General features: G+C 46.5%; 1 protein-coding gene across 1 annotated transcript in view; it reads right to left on the bottom strand.

Annotated features, from left to right (window-relative positions):
* Positions 1 to 26,485, bottom strand: part of DOCK5 (dedicator of cytokinesis 5) — a 78,361-nt gene that overhangs the window by 10,256 nt on the left and 41,620 nt on the right. Inside the window, exons 25-49 of the mRNA XM_058859080.1 lie at positions 25,486 to 25,592; positions 24,398 to 24,534; positions 23,626 to 23,721; positions 21,638 to 21,736; positions 19,452 to 19,546; positions 18,847 to 18,925; positions 18,547 to 18,647; positions 17,737 to 17,795; positions 17,126 to 17,280; positions 15,918 to 16,003; positions 15,305 to 15,461; positions 14,793 to 14,833; positions 14,598 to 14,688; positions 13,688 to 13,807; positions 12,637 to 12,726; positions 11,779 to 11,883; positions 10,342 to 10,483; positions 7,729 to 7,810; positions 7,497 to 7,581; positions 5,864 to 5,950; positions 5,256 to 5,432; positions 2,985 to 3,068; positions 2,397 to 2,534; positions 1,017 to 1,183; positions 178 to 355 (exon numbers count right to left, since the gene is read on the bottom strand). Of these exons, the coding sequence (XP_058715063.1) occupies positions 178 to 355; positions 1,017 to 1,183; positions 2,397 to 2,534; positions 2,985 to 3,068; positions 5,256 to 5,432; positions 5,864 to 5,950; positions 7,497 to 7,581; positions 7,729 to 7,810; positions 10,342 to 10,483; positions 11,779 to 11,883; positions 12,637 to 12,726; positions 13,688 to 13,807; positions 14,598 to 14,688; positions 14,793 to 14,833; positions 15,305 to 15,461; positions 15,918 to 16,003; positions 17,126 to 17,280; positions 17,737 to 17,795; positions 18,547 to 18,647; positions 18,847 to 18,925; positions 19,452 to 19,546; positions 21,638 to 21,736; positions 23,626 to 23,721; positions 24,398 to 24,534; positions 25,486 to 25,592 (2,758 nt within the window). The remainder of the gene's footprint in view (positions 1 to 177; positions 356 to 1,016; positions 1,184 to 2,396; positions 2,535 to 2,984; positions 3,069 to 5,255; positions 5,433 to 5,863; positions 5,951 to 7,496; positions 7,582 to 7,728; positions 7,811 to 10,341; positions 10,484 to 11,778; positions 11,884 to 12,636; positions 12,727 to 13,687; positions 13,808 to 14,597; positions 14,689 to 14,792; positions 14,834 to 15,304; positions 15,462 to 15,917; positions 16,004 to 17,125; positions 17,281 to 17,736; positions 17,796 to 18,546; positions 18,648 to 18,846; positions 18,926 to 19,451; positions 19,547 to 21,637; positions 21,737 to 23,625; positions 23,722 to 24,397; positions 24,535 to 25,485; positions 25,593 to 26,485) is intronic.

Below are 26,485 nucleotides of genomic sequence, written 5' to 3'. Positions count from 1 at the left end.
ATTAAAAAAAAAAAAAAAAAAAAGGGAATTACTCAGATGACAGAGGCTCTTTGGTATCTGAACCCCTCCCACTGTTTAATGAAGCTCCCCCTGCCCAGCATGGCTGAGAGCAATGGAAACACTCAGCTCCTGCTGTGGGTTTTATTACTGCTGTCATTATCATGATGGTTTTCTTACCATTTTGGAAGTCAGTTCTGTTTCTGGCTCCTTCTCCACAATAACCTGAGACTTGCTAATGCTCCACTCCTTCCTCTTGAGTTTGCTAATCCTGTTGTCACCGTCGTCTTTCATGGGCAGCTCCTCAGCTCTGGAAGATGTGGATATTCTCCTCTCCAAGAGAGGCTCCAGGGTAGATCTGTGGCCCAAAAGAGAGAGGAAAAACATGAAACATGAGTCCATCAGGCATGGAAAGGGCTGTTTGTTAAAAAGCTGTGATCTCTCAGCTTGTGTAAGGGATTGTTGTTAAAAGGTTGAGGCAGGACCATGGATTTTTCAGCAGGATTTGTGCTGTTAGCCCTGGAATTCTGAGTATTATGTGGTTTTTGTCCAAGGTGAAGTGTGATCTGCTTGCAGAGAGACCCAGAGCTGCAGTTCATGCTCAGCCATGAGTCTCACTGACCCTGAACATATCACCTGAACTCTGGTTATCCCAGCTGGGAAGTCAATGTGCTGCCAAGTGACAGCAGACAACGTCCAGGCGTGGCAGCTCCTTTCCACGCAGACAGGGTGAACCAAGTGCTGGGTGCCTTATTCACCTCCTGGCTGACCAAAATAAACCACCCTGGGGTGCCTCATCCCTGGGAAACAGAGGCAGGGGGCACCTGGAACGTGCTGGGACTCCAGGGGCAGCAGCTGGGGCTCAGCTCCCACCGTTTGTGCCCCAAACCCCGTCTGTAACACGGAATAACAACACCGACTCCCAGAAACATTGTTAAACGCATTCCCGTGGAATAAACCTTGATTTTCAGAGTATCTGATCCTGCCTAAGGCACAACCCCCCCGCCTCAACCACTGACCCGTCCGAGCCCGGCCTGGAGGAAGCGCTGTCGGACGAGGTGGACGAGGTGGAGGCCACGGATGAGGCCACGGAGGTGACCGAGAGCCTCCTGAGGGTGGAGGACATGATGTAGGGCAGCACCAGCGAGCCCGACCTGCTCGGCTTCCTCTCGGTCAGCGCTGGGGGCTGCAGAGAAATGAGAGGGGGAACACCCATGGCTATGAAAATTCAGAATTTTAGAAGCCTGTCGTGTGCTTAAACAAGTAGAGGGTACATAGAACACCCAGCAGAAAGAGTTTGTGACAAACCACACAGGAACTCAGCTGCCAGGTGTGAGAGATATTGCCAAAACTCAGCAGAGCAGGACCTGGTTATTGTGAAAACCTGACAAAGCAGAAATCTGTGGCTCCAGAAACCAGCCAGGACCAGACTTGTGGTTTTACTCTGGACAAGCTGACCTGGGAGAAAGCCAAAGCCCCACTAAGCCTGCCCAGAGACCAATCAGCAAACACTGAGGAAGATGTTCAGCCTTCATCCCAAAAGACCACCAAACCAGGAGGCATGGCAGCTAATTGTAATTGTATGAATTGTATGAGGCAAGAGAAGGTGGAGAATAGTGGGCAGGGAGGTCTGGGCCTGTGGGATCACTGTGCATTTACACCTGGAACCTGCCTTGAGCAGGTCCTCATGGTTTGGGTCTCCCCGTGCATCCCTGGTGCTCACAGCTGATGGAATAAAACACATTTCTCTACAATTCTGGTTGCCAAGTCCTGATTCCCGAAATGGAATGGTGGCTGGGAAGGCCAAAGGCTGTGATCAGGAAGGGGGTGGCCAGCAGGAGCAGGGCAGGCTTTGTCCCCTGGGCCCAGTTCTAGGCCCCCCAGTTTAAGAAGGGCATGGAGGGGCTGCAGTGAATCCAGGGAAGGGAACAGAGCTGGGAAGGGGCTGGAGCTCCAGGAGAGGCTGAGGGAGCTGGGAAAGGGCTCAGCCTGGAGCAAAGGAGGCTCAGGAGGAATTTCTGGCTCTGCACAACTCCCTGACAGGAGGGGACAGCCGGGGGGATTTGGGATCTTATCCCAGGGAACAGGGACAGGAGGAGAGGGAACGGCCTCAGGCCGGGCCAGGGGAGCTCAGGGTGGACAGCAGCAGGAATTTCCCCATGGAAAGGGAACTTGGAACTACCCAGCGAGGTTTGGATTCCCATCCCTGGAGGTGTCCCAGGAACTCCTGGAGGTGACAAGGTGGGGATCGGGCACAGCTGGGACTCCATGGTCTCAAAGCTCTTTCCCAACCCTGAAGATTCCGGGGCTCCATGACACCCCCTCACACCCACCCACGGGTGGAAAAGGGGGAGTTGGGTTCCTCTGGGGCAAAACGTGGAAAAACCAGGTTTCCTCACCAGACTTATGACCCCGTACTGCGTCTCCACCTTCCTCCTGAGCTCCCTGAAGCAGGCTGTGAGCCTCTCGTGCAGGGGCCTCAGCTGCTCCGTCAGCTTTTCCCCATGGATCCGGATCCCCTCTGCCAGGAGAGGCATCTGAGGGAGGGTGGGAGGAAGGAGCATGATGAGCTGCAGGAGCACAAACCAGCCCTCCCGCTCCCCACAGTGCCAGCGGAACAGCTCAGATAGAACTAAAAATTTGAAAATTAGAAATTTTTAAAGTAAAAATTAAATCAGATAAAAAAATTAAAGGCTTTAAATCAAGGTGGTTTGGGCTTGCAGAGGGGAAAATAAACAGCAAGGGAGCTCAGCTGCTGACTCAGAGCTGGTGACAGAGAGGGGACTTCAGTGCTGGAGCTCAAGGTGTTGAACAAACATCAACATTTTCCCCAGGCCGGGTTGGATGGGATTTGGAGCAGTGGGAGCTGTCCCTGCCCATGGCAGGGGTGGCACTGGGTGGGATTTAAGGTCCCTTCCCACCCAAACCATTCCAGGATTCTGTGATTCCCTCTTCCCCACTCCCCCAGCTCTTTCCCAATTCCATACCTGTATAGCAATCTGCTGCTTGAGCAGCTCGATTTTGTCTTGATCTTCAGGATGTTCTTGGAGATATTTCTCTGTGAAGAAGGCCTGGAAGCACAGAGAGAAGGTGACACAGGTGACACAGACACTGCTCCTCAGGCAGCTCTGAGGGGAAGAGCCTTTAAAAGCAATTCACTGCCATTATTCTTCATATTAAACCCAAGTTCTGCTGCACTAAGCTGAGGGACAAAGAACCAGCTGGGAAAAGGGAACAAAACCCACTTTTAAAAAGACATTTTTTTCCAGTGAAACATGTGGAAAAGCAGTCACTGCATCAAAAAGGTTTTGCCCAGTCCTGATCCCCTTCTCACAAACCAGCACAGATTTGAATAACTGAGGTTCCATCACTTCTACTCCTCACTTAAATGCAAGAGGCAGGCCCAAAACCTCAAGTTCTGACTTGAAAAAGCCTCTTTTATTTTCCAGCAGTCAGTGCCCCACAGCACACAAGGACACCCAAACCACCTCAGCTGCTCCGAGGAGAGCAGGGCAGCTCCTGCTACAATTTCCCTGATTTCAGCCCTTAAATCCCTCATTTTCACCTGGGGCTGGTTACAGAGAAATAGAAATAAAGACCAGGCTGGGATTTGGGCTCCCAGCTTCCTTCAAAAAAGCACCTTTAATCTCCACTTCCACTTCTTAGGTTTTCCTTTAATCAGCAGAATCTGGTCTTGGTTTGAAGTTGAAAAAACACAAATCCACTTTCCTGGAGTGAAAATTTTAAATTGTGCCAATTCCCATGATGCATGCCATTGAAATGGATCCCAATTCCTGGTCAGAATATTTATTTTTTTTTTTCCTAGATAAACCCCCTAATAAGTTTTTCAATTGCTTCTCTGAGCTATTTTAGCCTATGCATATATTTTTTTTACTTCTGTAAAACTGGACTGTGGTACAAGTTTATAGGGCTGGGGGTTTGATCCTGAACAGGATGGAGGTTGCCTGGGAAAGGGCTGCTGGGTTGGTCTCAGAGGATTTTCCTTGAAAGTGCTTAATTATTGCAAGAGGAAAGATGTTAAAAACCCCAGCTTTGGCTTTTGGCTACAATGAAAGAATTAAAACCCAGATTTTAGTCTCCCACAAAAGCCGAATGTTCTGCACTGAGCTGCAGCTGAAATAGGAAAATATGAACCAGAAATGAGTATTTCCAGATGTGGCTGCAGAGACTTCATGTTTTCTAGTTTTAACTGCTTTCCCACTTTCGTAATGCTAAATTTGATGTCAACCTTAATTCAGAAAATGGGAGGATTCAGGGCCAAATTCAGCCCTGGCAAAGCATCCAGATTGCTCTGGAATCAGCAGAGTTAGGCCCCAGAACAATCAGCCCCTCTCCCAATTAACTCATGCACCTCATTTCATGGGGCTGGGGCACAGCTAAGGAGGGTTAAATGTGTTTTACCACATTTCACCCAGCTCGTGGAAACAAGCAGCACATTCTGTGCTGGGAATTCCATCAGTAGGTGGAGGGAATTGACAGCTCAAGTTAAACATCACAACAAAAGAACAACCTACAATGCTCAAGTGAAGTCAGCTGAGTAAACCTGTACAGGAAATGCTGCTTTTTTCCTGAATTGTTTGCTCTGTCGCAAGGCTCCAAGGACAGAGAGGCTGCTGGCGAGAGGAAGCCTCTTTTGCCTTGTCATTCCCTGTTAATACAGGGGAGAAACGCCAAGTTCTGCCTGTTCTCTGTTACCGGAGCTGCCCGAGCACCTCTGTGCCCCACAGGGCAGGAACAGGTTCCTCTCCCACTGCAGAGGGGCTGGATCCTGCCCTGGCCCCGAGCCTGAGCCCTTCCAGCTCGCTGCAAACCTGTCTTCTGCTCTTTTCTGCTCCTGTCCGAGCTGTGCACGCCCAGAGCCAGCAAGAGCCGTGTCTGGGACAGCTGGAAGTGGAACTGATCCCAAGCCTCCCTCAGCAGAGAGGAACAGGAGAAGTCACACAGTGTTGTGTCCTCCTTTAAGGACCAGGCTGCTCCAAACCCTATCCAGCCTGGCCTTGGGCACTTCCAGGGATCCACAACTGCTCTGGGAATTCCATCCCAGCCAGGAATTCCTTCCCAATATCCCATCTGACAGTTTGAAGCCATTCCCTGTGTCCTGTCCCACCATCCCTTGTCCCCAGTCCCTCTCCAGCTCTCCTGGAGCCCCTTCAGGCCCTGCAAGGGGCTCTGAGCTCTCCCTGGGACTTTCCCTGCTCAAGGTGAGCTCTCCAGCCCTGCAGAGGATGTGCCCAGACCTTTTCATAGTTGGTGTAGCCACCCATGACAGCGGGGTCCACGATGCCATTGAGCAGCATGGACAGGGGGTGCACGGGCAGGCTCCGGTCCCATGTGTGCTGCTGGACAATGTTGGTGATCTTCTCATTGGTGAGCTCCATGGTTTCGATGGCATTCTCCAGGGGGCTGATCTCCTCCTGAGGGAGGGAAGAAACAGAATGAACCTTCTGTAGAGTCACAGAATAAACCTTTCAAACCTTCATTCCATTTTTAGGGAGAAATCGTTCCCTGGGAGGGTGGGGAGGGGCTGGGATGGAATTCCCAGAGCAGCTGTGGCTGCCCTTGGATCCCTGGAAGTGCCCAAGGCCAGGCTGGAGCAGCCTGGGACAGTGGGAGCTGTCCCTGCCCATGGCAGGGGTGACACGATGATTTTAAGCTCCTCCCAACCCAAACCAATCTGGGATTCCATAGTTCCGTGATTTATTCCTCTCCACCGAGTAAGAAACTAAATAATTTGCTTTTATCTGTGCCACATCCAACAGTGCAAGGACTGGCATTCCCAAGTGTTCCAAGGCTTTATTCGATGGGGATTGGAGAGGAGGAGATCCAGCCCCAGTGGAGAACTCACCGTCGTGACCTGCTTGACCTCAAACCACTTGAGGATGCCTGGAAAGGAATAAGCTGTCGTGTAGGTTGTCCTTTCTATCCACATGTTCTGCCCAGAGAAGGAAAATAAAAGGATATCTGAGATGGAAGGGAAATATTGGTTTTGCAACTCAGCTCCCTCCTGAGTGGAATGAGGCTTCCAGAACAAGCTGTCAGGAATTCCACGGCCATTCCCACCTTCCCTGGCTGGGATGAAGCCCCATGCTGGGCTCACACAGCACCACATGGGTGGATTTCTGATGGATGCTGGATGTTAAAATTCTATCTGTGGAGCCCCTTGCCATCACCCCCAACCTCAGGGCAGACTGCAATTCCCTTTGTGCCTCCTGCTTTTTTAATTCCCAAGCTCTGTGGCCACAGGGAGAGGGAAAAGATGAGTTTGGTCAAAATGCCACCAACAAAACAAACAAAAGGCAAAGGACTGTCATGGGGTAGCTTCACCTTTAAGACAGAGTAAAAAGAGGGGAAGTTGAAGCTACTGGTGGCTGATGAGAGTTTTTTCTTTTGACCAATTATCAGTCATTTCCAAGAATTGACAGCAGATTTGACCATTAAAAAGTGAATTTAACTTGTAAACACCTCCTTAAGAAGTACACTCAGAGCTCTCTCGTTCTCTTTGGTTTCTGGATTTTGAGAGGTAACAAGCTCTGTCAAGGCTGCAAGGAGGGGGGGGAGGAGAGAAAAGCAGAGCCTGGCAGCTTAGTTCAGTTTTCAAGGTCTGCTGCTAGACTGAAACCTGACACTATGAACTTTTGCAGCTTTCTTAAAACTTTTAATTCTTTTACTACCTATATAAACAAACAGATTACTTTTTTTCTCTTAGAAAAGACAGAAAAAGAGAGACAACATGTAAGACATCATAAAACCACTAAAAACAGTGAAGAAAAGAGTTAAGTTTAAATAAGAAAGAGAGAAAAAAGATTCTTGCTGCTGAAAAGTCTTTCTGTTACAGCTATGGAGATGGACAATAATAGTTTAGAAGACTCTTTTAATTCATGACTAGAGTATGGGAGGAATAGAATATTCAAAGTGTAGACTTTAGAGAAAAGAAAGAGTGGTTGTGATACTGTGAGTTGCTGGAACTTACGAGTGAAGTGAGGATTTTGAAGCCTTAAAGGAGCCAAGGGGATGGCTGTTTTCCAGGAAGGCTCACAGAAGCAAATAAAGAAGATTTCTACCTTTGAATAACTTATCCTTAAAAATAACATCCCTGGATTCATTTGACCCATGCACACCTCAGAGTAGTGTGGGATGGGAGGAGTGGACTCTAGAAACTCCACAGATTGGCAGAAAGAGACTTCTGTTTCTCTACAGGGACTGATGAAAAGACTCCAGAAATTGAGACTGTTTTTGACCACCAAGATTCTAAAATTTTTTGTCTCTATGTTGTTATGTGTACAAAGAAATAATCGGGTAGTAAGAAGTAAAAGAGTTTTCTGCAAGTTTATTTTGGTATTCTTATTGTAATAGTTTGTTAATAAACTGTCTTTATTCCTTTTAAGTTTTAAGCCTGTTTTGCTCTTATTTTAATCCATATCTCACAACAAAAAATAGGTAATTTTTGTTACTAGTTTAAAACCACAACAAGGACTCACAGCAAACTCGTTGTCTGGATCCTTCTCTCCTTTCCTGACGGGTCTGGAGTGGGTGAATTGCTGCACTTCGTTGGCTCTGTAGTAGCTGGGAAGAGGCAGAGTAAAAAGGGGATTTTTCCAGTTTGTGGGGAGGAATTTACAGTTTACACGAGGCACGGAGGCACAGCACCTGGTGCCCAGGTTAGCAGGGAAAACGCAAGCAAAATAGTGAGGGAAAAGAAAAATAAATTACTTTAAGATCTGTTCAGGAACAGGTTTATCTTTGTAATGAGGTGGCAGGTTCATCACAGGCTTCACAATGAAGCACTGCACATCTGAGCAGCACAGGTTAAGGATGAAAAACTAGGAACCCTCTTGGGAAAACAGGAGAGGGAGAGAAAAACCCTTCCTGCTTCCATTGTCAGACTTTTCCACAACTCCCTGTGCTCTTGTTAAGTGTTTTCCTTCAAACCTGGCTAATCCATCACCCATCACAGGCATTATGCTGCCTCTTGTAGGCTCCTTGTGAATTAAAAACCCAAAAAGAAAAGGACTTTATATATATAATATATAAATACGTCTAATATATAGAAAATATATCTATTTATATATATATAATATATAAATATATATTATATACTTCTAAATATTTCTATTGTATATACTTATATTTATATTATATATTTATATAATATAAATAAAAATATAATATATATTTTATGTGAAGTATTTATATATAAAATATATATATAAAATATAAATATATGTATAAATACAAATATATAGATAAATGAATAAATAAATGAAAAACTAAATAAATAAATAAATAAATAATATATAAATATTATAAATATAAAAATAGTAATCCCAGAATGGTTTGTGCCACTCCCTGACATGGACAGGGACAACTTCCACTATGCCAGGGTGCTCCAGCCTGGCCTTGGACACTTCTAGGTGCTGCAATTCCCTGGTGAAAATGCCTGGGAATCCTGGGCACCACTGATTTCTACTGTGGGAGACCAGAAAAAGGGCAATGGGGTTCTGTGGATGCCTCTGGCTCTCCTCTCACCCCACAGTTTTTTACCAGAGGCTGCAGCTCCTTCCCTCCCACTTTTTAGATTCATGAAGCCAAGTGAACAAAGGAATTGCTTCACCCTCAGCTTTTGCACCTGTGAATAACAACAGATGTTAAAAAAATCTTAATAATTGCATCCCAAGCACAGCAGTTTATCATGTTCCACTAAAATTCTGCTTTAAGGACTGCACTGAGGCTTTACAGGAGCGAAAACCTGGCTGGAAAAGCAAAGCTTAGCCAAGGTGCTCAGGAGATGATTTCTGTGAGTGCCCTGCCTTCTGAGGTGGCACTGGGGGTCTAAGGCAGCCCCCACACGTCCTTTAATTCACTGAGGCTGCTCTGAGGAGCATTTTGAGAGCCCAAGTCACGCTGCCCACAGAGAGGAGCCAAAGCTGAGCCCAAAAGCACAGAGCCAGGTTAGGTCAGGCTCAGAGCCCCAGCTGATGAATTCTGTGTCAGGAGAGCTCGGTGCCCCAGCACAGCTCCCAGTGCCTAGAGGGGCAGGGAACCTCTGAGGCTCAGGACAGCTCACCTGGCAGCCCCAAAACATTATTACCAAAAAATGAACGAGGTATTTTGTCATAAAAGAGCAGAAAAAACAACCTAAAGAAATATAAAAGAGCCTGAGGCAACGGAGGTTAAAGGAGCCTGAAAGTTAAAGCAACCCCAGAAGCAGCAAGGTCTGCCTAACACAACAGAGATCTGGGCACTCCTCATCTACTCAGGAGGTGTTTGTGGGAGTCCAAGGAGAACCTGTCCCAAATCCAAGCCCTGCAGCTGGCTCCCTCCATCCCAGGGCTGTGCCAGAGTCCCGGAACCCAACACCCCCAAACCTTCGGGACGGTTCAGATCTGCATCCAAATTCTGCAGCTCGGGTTCATCCCGAGCCAGAAACATCAGAACAAACACAAACAGATGCAAAGGAAGCAGCTGAAACAAAGCAGCAACAGAAGAGGCATTTTTGATACCAAGTTTGGTCTTGAATGGATTTTAATTTCCCATGTGGATGCAGCACTTGGCAGCAGGATTGCAGAGGAGCATCTGCTAGCACTGCCTGGGCTGGGCCTCTGTGCACAGGGTTTGAGGGCCAAAATGGACCTGCAGATCCTCCAGCCTGGCCTGGTGAGCACAGGCTGCAAGCCCAGGAATTTGGTTTTCCTGGCGTGCATCTTCCAGGAGCCACAGACTGAAATCTCTGGCAGGAATCTGGAGCATCTCCACTGGTTCACACAACTCAGAGGATCTTAAGGCTGGTGGGGAGCTTGGGACACAGCTTGGAGTCCCACCAGCAAGGGGGAAAATAGGAATTAAAAAATAGTTAGGGCTCTGAACCCAACAACTTTCAGTGACATCATCACTTCACACTTTTTACAAAGGGACTTTCAGGGGAAAAAAACACACAAACTCCAGCACTTCATAAATGCTAATGGAGTGCAAGGAAGAAGGGAATACCCTTTTCATCCCACTTTCACAGGCTGCATTTTACATCTTTCACCCAGAAATACCCAGCTGGGTCCCCACATGGCCAGAGCAGTCAGCACCACCGGCGTGAGAACACGGGAAATCCTCCCTGCAATCTGCTCCTCACCCTGACAGCAACTTGTTTAACTCTCACAGCCCCAAGCAGCCTTTAAATCCACCCTTACAGCTCTGGACAGCCCCATTTTCACACCCAGGGCCTGCCTGGAGCAAGAATCCCCTCACTCATCATTACTGCTGTTCACAAGCTGCCTTCTCGTGGGGAAGAGGCAGCTCTGGGCTGCTCCAAAATGCCCCAGACCCAAAAGATACACTGTTTGGGGGAAGCCTTGATCTCCTCTGCTGGAGGGGCTGTGCTGGTCATCTTCTCAGCACTGGGGAACTGGGTCAGCAGCTTCAGGTTAAAATCCTCCCTCCGCTCGTACTCCTTGCCACGGTAGATGAACATCTTGTTCTGTGGGCAGAAGAAAAAGGGAATTAAAATTCAACAAAGCAGTGGGACAGAGCACTCCAAATCCCTCCCTGCCCAGAGCTGGTTTAGGGGAAGGGTTGATCCCAGCTGGGCAGAAAAGGTGAGGGAAGGAACATGATCTGGAATGAGGGCACAGCAACTCCCAGGAGCCAGGCCTGGCAAGGAGAACCTCAGATTTGTCTAAAAAAATCCACTGCTCCACAGAGAATCATCAAACAGAGTTGGAAAGGAGCTTTTAAAGGCCACCTGCAACGAGCAGGGAAATCCTCAAGCAGGTGCTGATGGCCACACAAACACATCCCAGAGTCAGTGAGCTGCTCACACCTCCCAGCACTCATGCGTTCAACACAGGCAATCTCAGCCAGGAGCTGGGTTTTAGTAACAGAATAAATGTGACAAGAAACTCCTAAATACAGGGACCTGCCTGCCAGCCCCTGCTGGGAGCTCCCTGAGGGGTGTCCCTGGGCACAGGTGAGAATTTTACCTCCACCCACAATGTCCAGTTTTGCTCTACACACCCAAAACCAGACCATGGCCGATTATTTTTCCACCTGGCGGTGGTTTCTGGAAGGGATGGGTTCCAAAACATGACCTGGAGTTGAAAGCCTTCCATGCCATCTCCTCACACAGTTCTAACTTAATACTCTTCTCATTTTTTAAGCCTGGCTTCCGCTGAAGACCAGAACTTCAAACAGTTCCAGTCTGAGAAGGTAAAATGGTCCTGGGTTTTAAATAAGAGGAATATTTTCAGCCTTGCTGACCCTGGACCTGAGTTATTTCTGTCCTCCACACAGGTCCAGCAGTGCTCAGCTGCTTAAATAAGAAGCACCTTTGCACTTGAATTCTTCTGTGTGGGACAAACTCTCCCTGATCACTGAAATGATCCCTGTCCTGAAAATTTGGTTGATTGAGGCTGAAAAGCAATGGGATAAATTCTTAACAGGCTGAACATTTTCTAACAGCAACAATCACATTTCAGAGGGAGCACAAATACGAAAGGTAAATTCTGTTTAAATCCATAGATTAAATCCATATCAATCGTCTAAAAAACCTATTGTAACACCCCAACCCCACTTGAGCCGGTAACACACAAAATTTCATCTCTGACTCGTCTCTTTTTAGACTCTGAAATGCTCTGAAACACTCCTGGGATTTAGATCTGTCAGTGCCACTGCAAGAAAAAAGAGTTTGGCACTGGATTTTCTTGGAAGCTTTGCAAAAGTTGTGACTTTTAGGGTCTCCAGCAGTGCAGAGGTTGGGTGGGGAAGGATCCTTACCCGCAGGAAAGAGGGAAATCCCTGTCCATAGTATCCCACAGCAAAGTACTCGGGCTGAGGTCTCATGGCCTTCATGATATTCTCATAAAAAGTAGCTCTTTTTTTCTGGAAAAGAAAACAACACCACACTTTCACTTTGGAATACTCCAGGACACTGCCAGCTCACGTTCCCAGGGACAATTCCTGATCTCTGAGCTCTGCCCTCAGAACACACTTCACAATTGCTTTTTTGATGCAGTCTCTCATCCTTATCCATTTACTTGATTAAATATTTGCTTTGTCTGGGCCTGAACCAACTTCATTTCCTGGTCTGCAGACATGAGAACAACGCCATGGCTTTTAGGATTCCAGGATACTTGAAATCCTTCACTGTGGGAAAACAAATGAAATATAAATATATTCTGAATGTGAGCAGACACAAATGGTGACAAATGTCAGAGAACTGGCAGAAATAAAACTGGGCAGATGATTCTGCTATGAAAGAACATAAAGACCATCTGCTTCCATCCTTAACCACTAAAAAGCAGAATTCAGAGCCAAGAGGATTCTATAGCTCTGTGTTCATGCCCAGCACTTTTACCACAGAAATAACAAGGTGATGAGATTTATGGAGCCTGAAAACACACCTTGGCTGTTCCTTCACTTGGTTAAAATCAAGAATTCTAAACATCTGCACAAAGCATTATCATGCTAATTAGAAACGATGAAAATATTTATTCTACTACTAGCCTCTACAAAGCCACGGGGTTAAGTTGGTTTGTTTGTCTTTAATATGAATTTATTTTAGGCTTATCCTGCTTGAACAGTATTAATTTAAGCAGTCAGCAGCCTGCTGGAAATGGAGAAAAAAAGTCTTACCAGGAGATTACCAAGTCCCTCGTAGTCAAAGACCTTGTTTTCATACATGTCAGCCAGCTCCTTGCTCAGCTGAATGGCTTTTTCCCACATCTCCAGGGAGGGTGAGGATGGGCAGGAGGGGGAGGAAGAGCACAAGCAACATGAAAGACTCAGTTAAAAGCCTTCATTAGCGCAGATAGGTAAACAAAAATGCAGCTGATTTTAATTCAGGCACTCCTTTCATGCTCTGCCAGGTTTCCCTCAGACTCTACTGTGCATTTTTCCTTTTGCAGGGATTATTACAGTCATACAGATCTCGTGGTTTGGAGATCTGAGAGTGAGTTACAAAGCCAGGTCTCCACTGAGATCCTGACAGGACAAACGAGGCACTGGCAGGAGGAATGACAGGTCTGAACAGCAGAGAGAGAAGCCCAGGAGATCTTGGACAGGGGCTCCTTGGGTTTGTCTCATCATGGAATCATGGAATTCGGGTGGAAAGGGACTTGAAAGCCCAGAGCCACCCCTGCCATTGCCAGGACACCTCTCACTGTCCCAGGCTGCTCCAGCCTGGCCTTGTACACTCCCAGGGACCCAGGAACAGCCACAGCTGCTCTGGGAATTTCATCCCAGCCCCTCACAGGGAGGAATTCCTTCCCAAGATCCCATCTAAATTCCCTTGCAGAACCCTCTCTCCAAGGAGCAGCTCCAAGGTCAGTGCAGCCAGGGAAGCCTCTCTCCCTGCAATCCCAAAAACCTGAGCCACTCCCAGGGGCAGGAAGGAAAACACCTGCTCTGTTCCCATCTACCCAGAACCTTGAATAGCTTCACTTTCCAGACACTCTTTGGCCATTTTTTAATTCAGTTAATTTTATTAATTATTTAAATATCTCCAGATAAACACGTGCCCTGCTGATGGCAGTGCTGGGATTCCCATCAAAACCCCAGCCTGGTGTGGAACCACATCTGCTTTAACCAAGCCCCGCCACAAGCCCTGAGCCTAGAATTCACCAGTAAGGAAATCCTAAATGCAAACCAAAGCTCATTTGCTGTAGGAACAGGGTGAGACCCTCACCTTGCCCCTGTCGAAGAAGGAGATGATCTCCTGGTAGAGTTTCTCCTTGAGCTCCTGCTGGGAGTACACGTAGTAGGTGTCCCTCTGCAGCAGGTGGGGGACACAGGGCTTCTCTGACCACTGGAACAGGGAAAAAGGCAAATGTGAAAGAACTGGAACATTTCCAGAGAAATTCTTACAGTGGGTGACTCAAATCTCCCATTGCTACAAAGAACTTTGGCAGGGATATAATTCTCTCCCAGCTCACTGCAGCAGGAGGATGTAACAAACTGATGCTAATAATTGCTTTACTTTTATCATTATTATTTAATTATATAGTATTTATTATAATATATTTATGTAATTCATTATAATTATATATCAATATATTAGTATTAATATAACTATTAATACATTTCTATTAATTCATTATAATAATATATATAATATCTTTATTATGTCTATATAATTTATTATTTATTATTATTCATTCTAATGAATAATTATTTGTTTACATATTATTTTAGATATTTTACTATATACAATTATTATATATTATATGTACATCATTATTTTTCATCACAATTCTTATATATTATATGTCTATTATTATTTCTCACTATATGTAAATATATAATTACATGTATAATTATATATTTTATATATATACATATATAAATATATAAAACTATATAAATATACAAAATATATATTTTATAAAAATATATTTATATGTATAAAAACATATAAATATATATAGAAAATATATAAAAAATAATCATTATTTTGCTGTGGAATCTGCAAGACTCTGATGCCCCTCAATGACCACTGGTACCTACATGGTTCAAAGTCACATTAAATACAGAAGACAAAAAGCAATTTGATTATTCTGAGCTGTTTGTGCCTCATTTCACTCCAAGCCCTGGGATACCTGGAGCAGCTCAGCGTGCAGGAGCAGGGTGTAGGCAGCCTCAGTGAAGTTCTCACAGTCTGTGTGCAGGTCCCTGAGTTTGTACAGATACCTGAGCAAGGCAAAAGCAATTCCTCGATGGGAAGGACTCCTGTATCCAAGGGAGCACTGAGGGGAAAAAGGGTTTTTCCAGGCTCTTGGAGGGACACAGCCTACCTGATGTAAATGTCCTCTCGCTTCTTCTCCTTGTAAAAATTCTGCCAACAACAGAAAAAGTCAAACATTGGCAATGTAGAGCACACAGAGCTGCAGAATTATCTCTAGACAGAGCGGTTTTAGGTATTTCAGGGATATTTGCTGTCATTTTGGCAGCTCAGGTGGATCCAGCCCAGAGACCAGCCCTTCATACTGGGGGGCACCAGCACTGCCAAAAAAGGGACAGATCAGAGAAATCACTTGTCTCAAGTGGGAACAGAGATCCCAACCATCAGCCAGGCATCTCCTCTGCCCGTGCTCCAGGCTTCCAGATTTTGGACTCTCCATCTTTCTGTGCTCATTGCTCTGGAGCTTGACTTGGGCACATCATTAACAAAAAATGGCAGGAGGAATTCATTCAAATCCTCCCCTTGATCAAAAACAATCCCAAGGGGGTCTAGAAAAGCCATGGGGAGGAGTCCCTAGCCCAGGGGAGAGGTCCCCAGCCCAGGGGACGGGTCCCCAGCCTGTACCAGCACGTTGACAGTGCAGCTCATGCGGTTCTCCTTGCTCTCGTCGTGCATGATGGTCCTGTAGTCCAGCAGGTTCTCCAGGAGGCTGCTGACCAGCAGGGCAAACACCTCTCCCGGGGCTGACAGGTACTTGTGCTTCCTGCAGTGCTCCAGGAGCCTGTGGGGACACCCGAGGGAACTCAAGGGAAAGGGGATTTCACTGTGAATTACCCAAAAACTTGTCCCTGGATGGGCACTCAGCACACGCACACCTGAGACACCCAGCTCAGGCGGGGCAAGTTGGTCAAAAAAATTGAGTTTTTGTTGCCAAAAGCTCCAGTTTTGATGTAACTTTGAGCCTGCTCTTCCACTTGCAGCCCCCTTGCCAGTTTGGCAGCTGACTCTGAATTCCAGCTCCAGTTTAGGGCAGTTAAAAGTGCAGAATAAACCCCTCATTTTTGGGCGATCAGCCCCAGAACAGCTGCACAGCACTAAGATCACAGCACCTGCACCAGCTCCCTGCTCACTGGAATAATTAATGAGTTAGGGCTCCTTTACATTAGAAAAGCAGCCCAATAAAGGGTAAAAAAAAAAAAGATATAAGAAGAGCCTGCAGGTGCTCTATAAAACTCACAGTTTCTCCAGCAGGACCTTGTACTGCTCATCCCCTCGGCCCCCCTCCACCTCCTGGTCCAGCTTGGTGATCAGCTCATTTTCAAACTGGAAAGGCAAAAATAAAAACCCCCAATCAAGCAGAGAGCAGCTCTCAGGAGCAGGGGCTGGGACCAGAACAGCCTGGGCTGCTCTTGACCCAGCACAACAGTAAAAAGCCCAAAATGAGAAGGGCGGAGTAAGGAAATGCAAGGCCTCCCTCTCACACCCCTCCCAGCCTGGTGGAATTAAGCAAGCACAGAATCCTAATATTTGATTCTCTGCGGAGTCACAGGGAATTTATGTTGTTCTTGTCAAGTGAAATAAATAGCTAAAATGACATTGGACACCCTCTGAGGGTCTCCAAATGGTTTCCCAGTTTAGAGGTGGGTACTGACACCTCTGCAAATGCAGGGAAGGGTGAAAAAAGGGGAATTCAGGGATTATCAAAGTCATGGAAAGGCTCAGTCAGGACAGATCTGAAAAGTTCTGAACCCTCCAAACCCCAGGTACTTCCCAAGGGGTTTGGCAGAATTTTAGATAGGGATTTTTTTTTGTTTTGCTTTGTTTAAATATTCTATTTTTCTTTTGCCCTATGGACAATGTGGAATATTTGTAGTGAATATACCAGTATTGTGTATATATTGCAAACGCATGTATTTATGTACTATTCTATATTAATATTATATTTTATATATAATATATATCTATATATATTTAATATAATTTTACAATATATATTATGTATTATAATATAAATATACGTATCTGTATATTTATATATTAATTATATATATAAATATTTATATTTATATGTTTATATATTATATATTTATATATTTTATATATTTAATGTATTTTATATTATTTTAAATACATTATTTTATGTCAATATAGAATGAATACAAGATTACATTATATATAATACTGTATATATTATATTATATATTAAAATATGGTGTCTTTTTTACATATTGTAAAAAAGATATCTATATATTATATTGTATTAAATACCTATATGAGATTTTTTAATATATTTAATATATATTTATATATTTTATATATGATATATTTATATATAATACATATATAATAATATATTTTATATATTTAATATAGATATAAATATAGATTTAAAATATAAATATAATATAATTAATATATATATTGGTTATATATGGAATCCCTTACCTTGTGGAAGTTCCCGTTCCCACTGAAGTTGAACTCACACTGCATCATGTCAAAAAAAATGGGAATAGTTGCTTTCCTCAGCTCAGGCTCTGGGACCAGGGTCACCTCCAGGATTGGCCCCACCATTGCTGGGATGAATTTTATTTTGTGAGGACCTGCAAGAAATTTAAAATCAAATACATCCAGTGGCAGGATTTGGATTTCTCAATGTTTAAGCACATTATTCACACAACACACACTCTGCTCAGAGCGTGGATTTTACTCAAGGAAGAATTACCAGGTCACAACACCAAAATTCAGGAACAGCCCAAGGAAATAATTGAGCTGAATTGTAAATCACAAGAAAAGGCTCTCTAAAAAATCCCACTCATCCTTTACACGGCAGAACATCCTTTAGAGGGAATCTAAGAAATTATCTCAGCAGCTGATGTGAGGAAAAAAAATCAGCTTTTCCAAGTTATTCACAGAAAAAAGAGGTTTTTGTGTGCTGAAACGGCTGAACTAGAAGTGCATTTCCCCACATTAAACACATGCAGCTTTTATAAGGAAATAACAGATCTGAAAGCCATTTTGAGAGCTGGAATAAAGATAATTCTTTAGCTGGAACTCACCCAGGTTATACCACATATCCCTGATTTTGAAGCCAATTTCTTTCCTCATGTCTCCATACCTAGAAAAAAGTATTAAAAGGAAGAGGTGAGAAAGGCACAAGCAGTGAAATGATCCTTGGAATGAAGATCCTTGAAGAAGTGAACGGCAGAACCACAAATGTTCATGTCTTGCTCTGACAGGGGACTGAATTCCCAGGGAATTTGGATCTCCTGAAAGCTGCAGCCCTGCTGCTTCCTGCAATTCCACCCCACTTTGGTCGGATTTGGGTGTTCTTTCCTAAAGGTAATGCAAAAAGATTTCATTATCAGGCTCCTTCAAGCCACTTCTGCAGAAAAAAGGGGACAAATCCTAACAAAAGTCCCTGTCAAGATGCTCAGAGATATCCAGGCACCTGATTCCAAGGAAATGAAGAGGTAAAAGCTGCTCAGAGACTAAAAATTGCTGGTTTGGGGCTATGAATGGCTCTGAAAAATATAAAAGTAAAAGGTGGGGGACTAAAAAGCTGGAGGACTTTTAGGATTCCTCTGACCTACCTTCCACAAAGGCTGAGGAATTGCACAGGGGAATTTTGGGCATCATGACGACTTTTCCATTACAGACCTTCCAGTGGACAGAAGGTGCTAAAACAGTTCAAGATCTGCCTGGCCAAACTTAAAGCAGCCATAATTTACAGCACTGGCACCTTGGCCTGGTCAGCTCTTTATCACCTTGCCTTTATCAGCATTTCCACAGCAGCTCCTCCCACCCTGGAGCTGCCTGGAACAGCCCAAACGGAGCCTCCAGACACCAAAAAAAAAGTGTGAACTCACTTCTTGATGATTTTGTTGCGTTTGGCCTGGGAGAAGGTCTCCAGCTGGAGGGACTCGTGAGTGAGGAAGGCCACTGCCAGGTGGAAATAGTTATTCCAGAGCTGGGCGAGAGAAAGGAGATGAAAATGGCAAAAAGGAAAAGCAGCAACGGGCACAAAAAAAAAGCTGCCCAGCCCCAAATGCAGAGCTCCCTCCATGAGGAGAGGAACCACAAGGAGCTGCAGCCTGCTAACAGTGGGATTTCGGTGTTCTGTCAGCTCTGGGATCCATAAGAAAATCCAAGAAAAACAGGACAGTTACCTGAAGCTCAAAATGAGCTTGATCCAGGAAGAAGCGGTTGAGGACAGTGGTGAATTGGTTCACTGCACGCAGGAAAACCCTGAAGAGATAAAAACATCAAATAAAGGTGATTCTGTAAACAAAATAAACAGCATTGGGTTTACAGCTCCCATGTGTAAGCTCAGGAGACAGCAACAGATGCTCCCAAAAGAGACAGGAATTCCTCTAAATCAGGGAACATCCAGGCAAAGTTCTTCCCTGGTTTAACAGCCTCAAGCTGCATTGGGGAGGCTCAGGTTGGGTATCAGGGAAAATTTCCTCTCTGGAAGAGTGGTTAAGCATTGTCCAGTTCTGGCTTTAGGTTTTCCATGTGATTTCCCCAAAATCACAAAAGAAGAGCAAAATGGTTTCTCTGGCTGAAGCTGTAAAGGAGAGCCTGGGGCTCTCTGGGCAGCAGAGAGATTTCCAGTTCCACCAGTGGAAACGCACAGCAGCTAAAACTGGCTGAAATCTGATTTAAACCAGCCTGAAGTAGTTGAAGAAAATAAACCTCCTGGTGTGAGTCACCCTCCTATCGGGCCCAGGGAGGCTCCAAAGCCAGACTTAAGCCAGGCTTAACCCTGTACCTGCTCTGCATCATGTTCATGACCATCCAGTCAGCTGCGTACACGTTCTTCCCAATCAGGTCCTTGAACATAATGAACGTTTCCATCAGGAAGTCCTGTTGGAAAAACAAAGCCCATCAGGTGGGTAGTTCTGTGTCTGTGGAACTGCAGGGGGATGATGCTGTGACCTCATGAAATGCAAATGTTTGGGCACTGCGTTGATTAACGACCATGCTGATTGGCAATCAATCCCCTGCCCTGCCTAAGAGGGGTCTCTCATTGTGGGGTGCGGCCCAATAATGAAATTATTCCTGACATCTCATCCATCCAGCTGCACAAGGAGAAATAATTGCACAGAATGCTGGTCTGTTTAATTAAATCTGTCTTTGCTGTTTTGCATTAAGTTGTGCTGGAGGGAGTCCTGTGCACGAGCTGGATTAGAGAGGAAAACCAATATTGCTTGTTCCCAAATCTCTGAGTGGTGACAATGCAACAGAATGATCTAGAAAGCCTGGAATTACAATGTATTTTCACTGACTAATCAGTTAAATCTTTCCTGGTCCAGTTTAAGGACAGTGTAACATCAGAGATGTGATTTAGAATTATTCTACATTATCGTAGAAAAGACACTTTTTGCACAAACACCCTCCAAACAAGACCTCAAGCTCGGAAAAAACAAGGTTGAATTACAGAATGAGGGAAAAAAAAGAAGGAAAATGAAAAGAGATGAGCAAAAGAAGGGAATATCAGGAATATTGATCTCCTCCTTGTGGTCTCAGCAGATACAAAAGCCACTCTGAGCTCTTAAATCAATTCCATTCTCTGCAGCAGTACATTAATATTCAAAAATGAGAGGGACACAAAGAAGGTCACAGGAGGAGCCATCCCCTTGAAATGATCACCAGCAAAAAAATCTGTTGAGCTTAACAGTTTGGGCTGAAGAATTGGCAAGATATTGACGGAGAAATGGAGCACTTGGTGCTGCCTCAGTAAAAATCCTTTTGGCATTATTAAATCAGAGCCTGATGGAGAGGGCTGGACTCGACATGGGCACCTTGAAGATATGAATTAACTCCTAAAAGTGCTAAACTAACCAGGGAATGATGCCAAGCCAGGGCTGGAAATACCAGCACAAGCAAACCCAATAATGAAGAACAAAAATAAAAGTAGTTATTGCAGTAAAACAGAATTTTCTGTTGGTATTAACAACTACCACACAACTACAAAGGAAAGTTTGCTCCTGTAGATTTAAAGGTGTACAAAAATCAGATCAGAAATTGTTATTTTCCATAACCATCCTGAAAACCTTCTCACTGGATGAACAATTCCAGAATTCCTGAATATACCTAATTTTGGAGTTTTTTTCCTTCCTTCCTTCTCAAGAAATCATTTGGGCAACTTAAAACCAGTCCTAAACCCACACGAAGCATGAGTGACCGTAGATGGCTGTGTTGCTCCACGGTGGCTCAACAGCTGATTTTTGCAAGCGATTTTCTGTGAAATTCCGTAATTCCAACTGCACAGGGCAAAAAACCAGATCGCCTTGGCTCCCCAAACTGAATTCCAAACCTTCTGGTGGGTTTTGGTACAGGAAGAACACAACTCCAGGCCCTTCCCCAGCTGGTATTTCAATAAACAGCCACTTCTCAATTGCAAAATAAGGAATAAAGGGACAAAAAAAGCTCCAACAGTTCTTGTGTTGTGTCTTGCTAAAATAATAGTTTGGGCCTTCTGGGGGAGTTCGGGGGAAAATCTGCTGATTTTAAGCAGAAAAACCCTCAGAAATGTCACGTTTCACCTGGTTTCATACCCAAAGTTTTTCAGGATGTGAATTTTTAACATTTTGGGAACTTTTCTGCATTGCTGCCACTCAAGCAAGATTCAAGCATTTAATTAAACTTCATAGGGGAAAAGAATTGGATAAAGGTAACAGGGGCACAAAGTGAGAGCCAGGTAAATGCTTCTCATTTCCCTTTTCTGCTTCCCGACTGGAATCAAACATTTTTTACCCATTAAAAATGTTTTTCCTCAATGCTGCAAATGCTGAGACCCCCTGATGCCCAGCAAGGGTGACACAAATAAATTCCCCAAAATTGTGGCACTGCTGAGGGTTTGATCACCCCAAGCTTGGCACAGAAATGGCCCCGCAGAGCAGAGTGTGCTGATGCTGGGTGGGCTGAGCTCATTCCCCAGCCAGGCTGACTTACGATGATGTCCTGCCTGGTTTTGAAAGTGTTGATGTAATGGCTGTAATGGAAATCATCCATCTGCCTCAGGATGGCTGTCATGCAGGCCACGAAAATCCCCTGGAATGGGAAAAACACAAAATGCTGGATTATTTTCCTAGGTTAAGCACTGTAACTCCTGAGTGTGGCACCTCAGTGTGACTTAATCAAACACCACTGATCAGAATCCTCCTTATCTATGTCCCGACTTCAACCTGAGACTGTTTGGTCCTCTAAACCTGTCAAGAATTCCTAAAATTCAAGCTTGAAATCTTGGTATTGTTTTCTTTCTCCCCATGGATCACAAGAGAAACACATCCTCCAAACACAGAATTTTATTTTCTATCTATATTGATCCACCCCATCAGATCTTAAAGGTCTTTTCCAAGCTGACTCTCTGATTCTCAGATTTAGCAGGGATTCTGCAATTCTCATGGGTGGTGCATTAAAGTGTCCCCAGACTTAGCAAAAATCAGGTAAATCCCCAGCTCCTGGCTTTCCCATCCCTCTGTACACGAAATCTAGGGTGAATTACAGCACCCCAGCTGCCTGTACCCCCTCAGCTGCCACACAGGGGTCAGAAATGCCCCTGAGGGGGGTCTCACCCCTCAGCATTTCATCCTCTTGAGCCCAGGTGACAAAACACAGTGAAGATCCTGTGCCAGGCACTGCCCTGACACAAAATTCTGTGCACAGGGGCCCAAAGGAAATGAAATCACCCCCAGTGACTCAGCTCAAAGTGGAATAGGATAACCTGAATCCTAATCCTCAGAAAAACAGGAGCTACGGGCACAAAAGCCCCGCAGGGAAAGGAGAGATGAGTTCATCAGGCCACTGAGAACTCCCAGGGGAATGAACCCCCAAGTTTGGGAATGCTGGGAAAGAGGGGAGACAGGGAAAGGCACCCAGGGGAATGAACCCCCAAGTTAGGGAATGCTGGGAAGGGGGGAGACAGGGAAAAGCACCCAGGGGAGTGAACCCCGCCGTTAAAGGGGGATGGGGAGGGAGGGAAGACAGGAAAAGGCTCCTAGGGGAGTGAACCCCGCTGTTAAATGTGCTGGGGAAGAAGGGAGCGGCTTCCAGGAGAATGAACCCCACTGTTAAAGGTGCTGGGGAGGGAGAGAAGACAGGAAAAGGCTCCCAGGGGAGCGAAATCCACTGTTAAAGAGGGCTAGAGTCAGAGGGGAGGCAGGGAAAGGCTCCCAGGGGAATGAGTCCTGTTAATGTTAAAGTGCTGGGGCAGGAGGGAAAAGCTTCCAGGAGAATGAACTCCACTTGTAAAGGTGCTGGGGAAGCAGGGGAAGGGCAGGGGAAGGGCAGGGAAGGGCAGGGGAAGGGCAGGGGAAGGGCAGGGGAAGGGCAGGGGAAGGGCAGGGGGGAGGGCAGGGGGGAGGGCAGGGGGGAGGGCAGGGCAGGGCAGGGCAGGGCAGGGCAGGGCAGGGCAGGGCAGGGCAGGGCAGGGCAGGGAAGGGAAGGGAAGGGAAGGGAAGGGAAGGGAAGGGAAGGGAAGGGAAGGGAAGGGAAGGGAAGGGAAGGGAAGGGAAGGGAAGGGAAGGGAAGGGAAGGGAAGGGAAGGGAAGGGAAGGGAAGGGAAGGGAAGGGAAGGGAAGGGAAGGGAAGGGAAGGGAAGGGAAGGGAAGGGAAGGGAAGGGAAGGGAAGGGAAGGGAAGGGGAGGGAAGGGAAGGGGAAGGGGAAGGGCAGGGAAGGGGAAGGGCAGGGCAGGGCAGGGCAGGGAAGGGAAGGGCAGGGGAAGGGCAGGGAAGGGAAGGGGAAGGGCAGGGGAGGGCAGGGGAGGGAAGGGCAGGGGAGGGAAGGGCAGGGGAGGGAAGGGCAGGGAAGGGAAGGGCAGGGGAAGGGCAGGGGAGGGCAGGGGAGGGGAGGGAAGGGCAGGGGAGGGAAGGGCAGGGAAGGGAAGGGCAGGGGAAGGGCAGGGGAGGGAAGGGCAGGGGAGGGAAGGAGGGGCTCTCACGATGTGCGGGGACTGGCGGCTCATCCCGATCACCGTGCGGTTGACCCGGCGCAGCAGCCGCTCCATCATCAGCTGGGTGTGCAGAGCAGTGGCACCCTGGGGACAGCCAGCAAGGGACATCAGAGCCCGTTCCCCGGGCACAGCCTGCCAGGGACAGCTCCCTGCGTGGGAGGACTGCCCTGGCAGTGCCTCACTGTCATCAGGGGAATCAGAAAAAGGAGATTTAAGTGCACGAGTTGTCGATTCAAACACTCTGGGATTCACTTGGCAGAGAATTCATTTAATGGATCTGTCCCAGCTTCATCAGGTTATCCTGGGGCTTTCATTTGTTTTCTCTGAACAGTTCAAATAATCTGTTCACAGCCACTCCGAACAATTCCCACGGCCAGAGTGGGAAGTGAATTTTTCTGGCTGAACAGTGATTGTTGTCCCTATTCCACAGCAGACAGAACAAGTGAGCTCCTCATTTTTATACCATATAATACTGCTTTGACTTGCTCCAAATTACTGAACAAGCCACCAAAGCAGTTGGGATGACATTTTGGTCCCTAGAAAGGGAAGTAAATGCTTCTAGAAGTGATAACAACTAATTCAGCCTTTCCTGGCTCCTTTTCAGGCAGAACCACTACAAAGAACTGCACAGCAAGGCATCACAATTTCTATAAATATCACAATTCTGACTCATTAAGGCATAAGTTGAGGATGTTTCTTTACTGTAACTTCTCAAAAGAAGAACTGAGCTGAGCTAGCACCCCTGAGAGTTCGTGCTCACCACATCTTTGCGGTCCAGGACCTCCAGGACACTGCTCAGGAGCTGGGAGCTGGCCTCGTGGTCAGGCTTGCTGGAGTTGTCATCCAGCTGCCCACTGAGTTGATCGATGAGCAGGGGCAGGAGGGCATCTCTGCACTCTGCAAAGGGACACACGGACAGAGCAGAGCCTCAGCACGCCCTGGACATGGGCACCCCACAGGAGTGTCCTGCTCCTGACCCCATCCGGGACACCAGGACTTGCCTAAAGCCACTGGAGTTATGACAAAAGGGACTGGATAGAGTCACGTGAATCATGGAATCCCAGAATGGGCTGGATAAAGTCACATGAATCATGGAATCCCAGAATGGGCTGGGTTGGGAGGGACCGAAAAGATCACCTCATCCCCACCCCTGCCATGGCAGGGACACCTCCCACTGTCCCAGGCTGCTCCAGCCTGGCCTTGGGCACTCCCAGGGATCCAGGGGCAGCCACAGCTGCTCTGGGAATTCCATCCCAGCCCCTCCCCACCCTCACAGGGAGGAATTCCTTCCCAATATCCCATCCAACCCCACCCTCTCATTTATAAATTCTGCATATTCCATCAAACAGCACACTCAGCTTCTCTGTCCCTCTAATCCCCCACCCTGCATCAGGATCCCACATCCTGGGCACTGTAGAATGACTGAACAGAAAAAAACTCCTCCAGGTCTTCCATGGCAAGGAATGTTTCTAGAGCTGGATTTAATGGTGGATTGCCCCAATGACTGGAATGTTTCTAGAGCTGGATTAATGGTGGATTGCCCTGATGACTGGAATGTTTTTAGAGCTGGATTAATGGTGGATTGCCCCAATGACTGGAATGTTTTCAGAGCTGGATTAATGGTGGATTGCCCTGATGACTGGAATGTTTTTAGAGCTGGATTTAATGGTGGATTGCCCCAATGACTGGAAAGTTTCTAGAGCTGGATTAATGGTGGATTGCCCTGATGACTGGAATGTTTCTAGAGCTGGATTTAATGATGGATTACCCCTGTTGACTGGCAGGGGAACTCGTTTGGAAGGGCGTGTGGCCCCTGGCAGAACCCAAAGCCTTCCCAGTGCCACTCACCAGCCTGCTTGAACAGGTCACTCTCCACAATCTTGGTCAGGCAGTTCAGCTTCTGCCGGACCAGCTGGTTGTCAGGGATGCTCTGGATGAACTTGCTGAAGAGGATGCTGTGGACAGCCCAGAGGAAGCAGAGGGTCAGCATTCCCACCCAGCATCAGCCCATCCATCCCACACGGACACTGCCCTGCACCTGCGCCAGACACGGAATCACAGGATCCCAGAATGAGCTGGCTTGGAAGGGACTTAAAGCTCATCAACTCCACCCCTGCCATGGGCAGGGACCCCTCCCCACTGGCCCAGGGTGCTCCAACCTGGCCATGGCCACTTCCAGGGATCCAGGAGCAGCCACAGCTTCCCTGGGAATTCCATCCAACAGGCAAATTACTAGAGACCTGAGTTATTTTCAAGAAACTCAGCACAGGACTTGGAAGTAAAACTGAGAAGTGTTCAAGAACTGCAGGCTTAAACCTCTTGAAATTAAGCTTTTATTCCAGGACACAGCAGGTGTATCACAAACCCTCTAAACAGGCACTGCTCTGTCCCTCCAGTGCCAGGCAGGATAATCACACTGGCTGTTACACCCAAGGAAAGCAAGAGCTTGGAAAGATTCATTTTGAACCGACCCAGCAGCCCACAGGTGGAACTTGGAACAACCACAGCTGCTAAGGCACATCCTCCTTCCAGATGCCCCCTTCATCAGGAGTGATGACTCATTCCAACCTGAGATTCCCGTAAAATTAAATTCCGTGGACATTTGCTGCCTGTCTGCTGCTTCCCAGCAAATCACTTGTGTCAGGACAAGGAGACAGGGCTGGGCAGCTCTGGTCAAAGCTCTGAGCACCAAAACCAGGAGCCCACAGGGCTGAGAATTTCCTGGATAAACACAGCTTTTGGTTTCCCAGCTAAGGCTCTGCCTTTACCACACTTTAAGAAGTATTCACCAAGAACCAGTGGAAACATGTGCAAGATTTCAACACTTCACTGCCCTCAGATGTTTCCC

This window comes from Poecile atricapillus, chromosome 29 (genome assembly GCF_030490865.1).
Source record: "Poecile atricapillus isolate bPoeAtr1 chromosome 29, bPoeAtr1.hap1, whole genome shotgun sequence".
In the NCBI taxonomy this organism is placed as follows: Eukaryota; Metazoa; Chordata; class Aves; order Passeriformes; family Paridae; genus Poecile; species Poecile atricapillus.
Note: the sequence above shows the minus strand (reverse complement) of the source record. Positions and strands in the feature narration are given on the sequence as shown.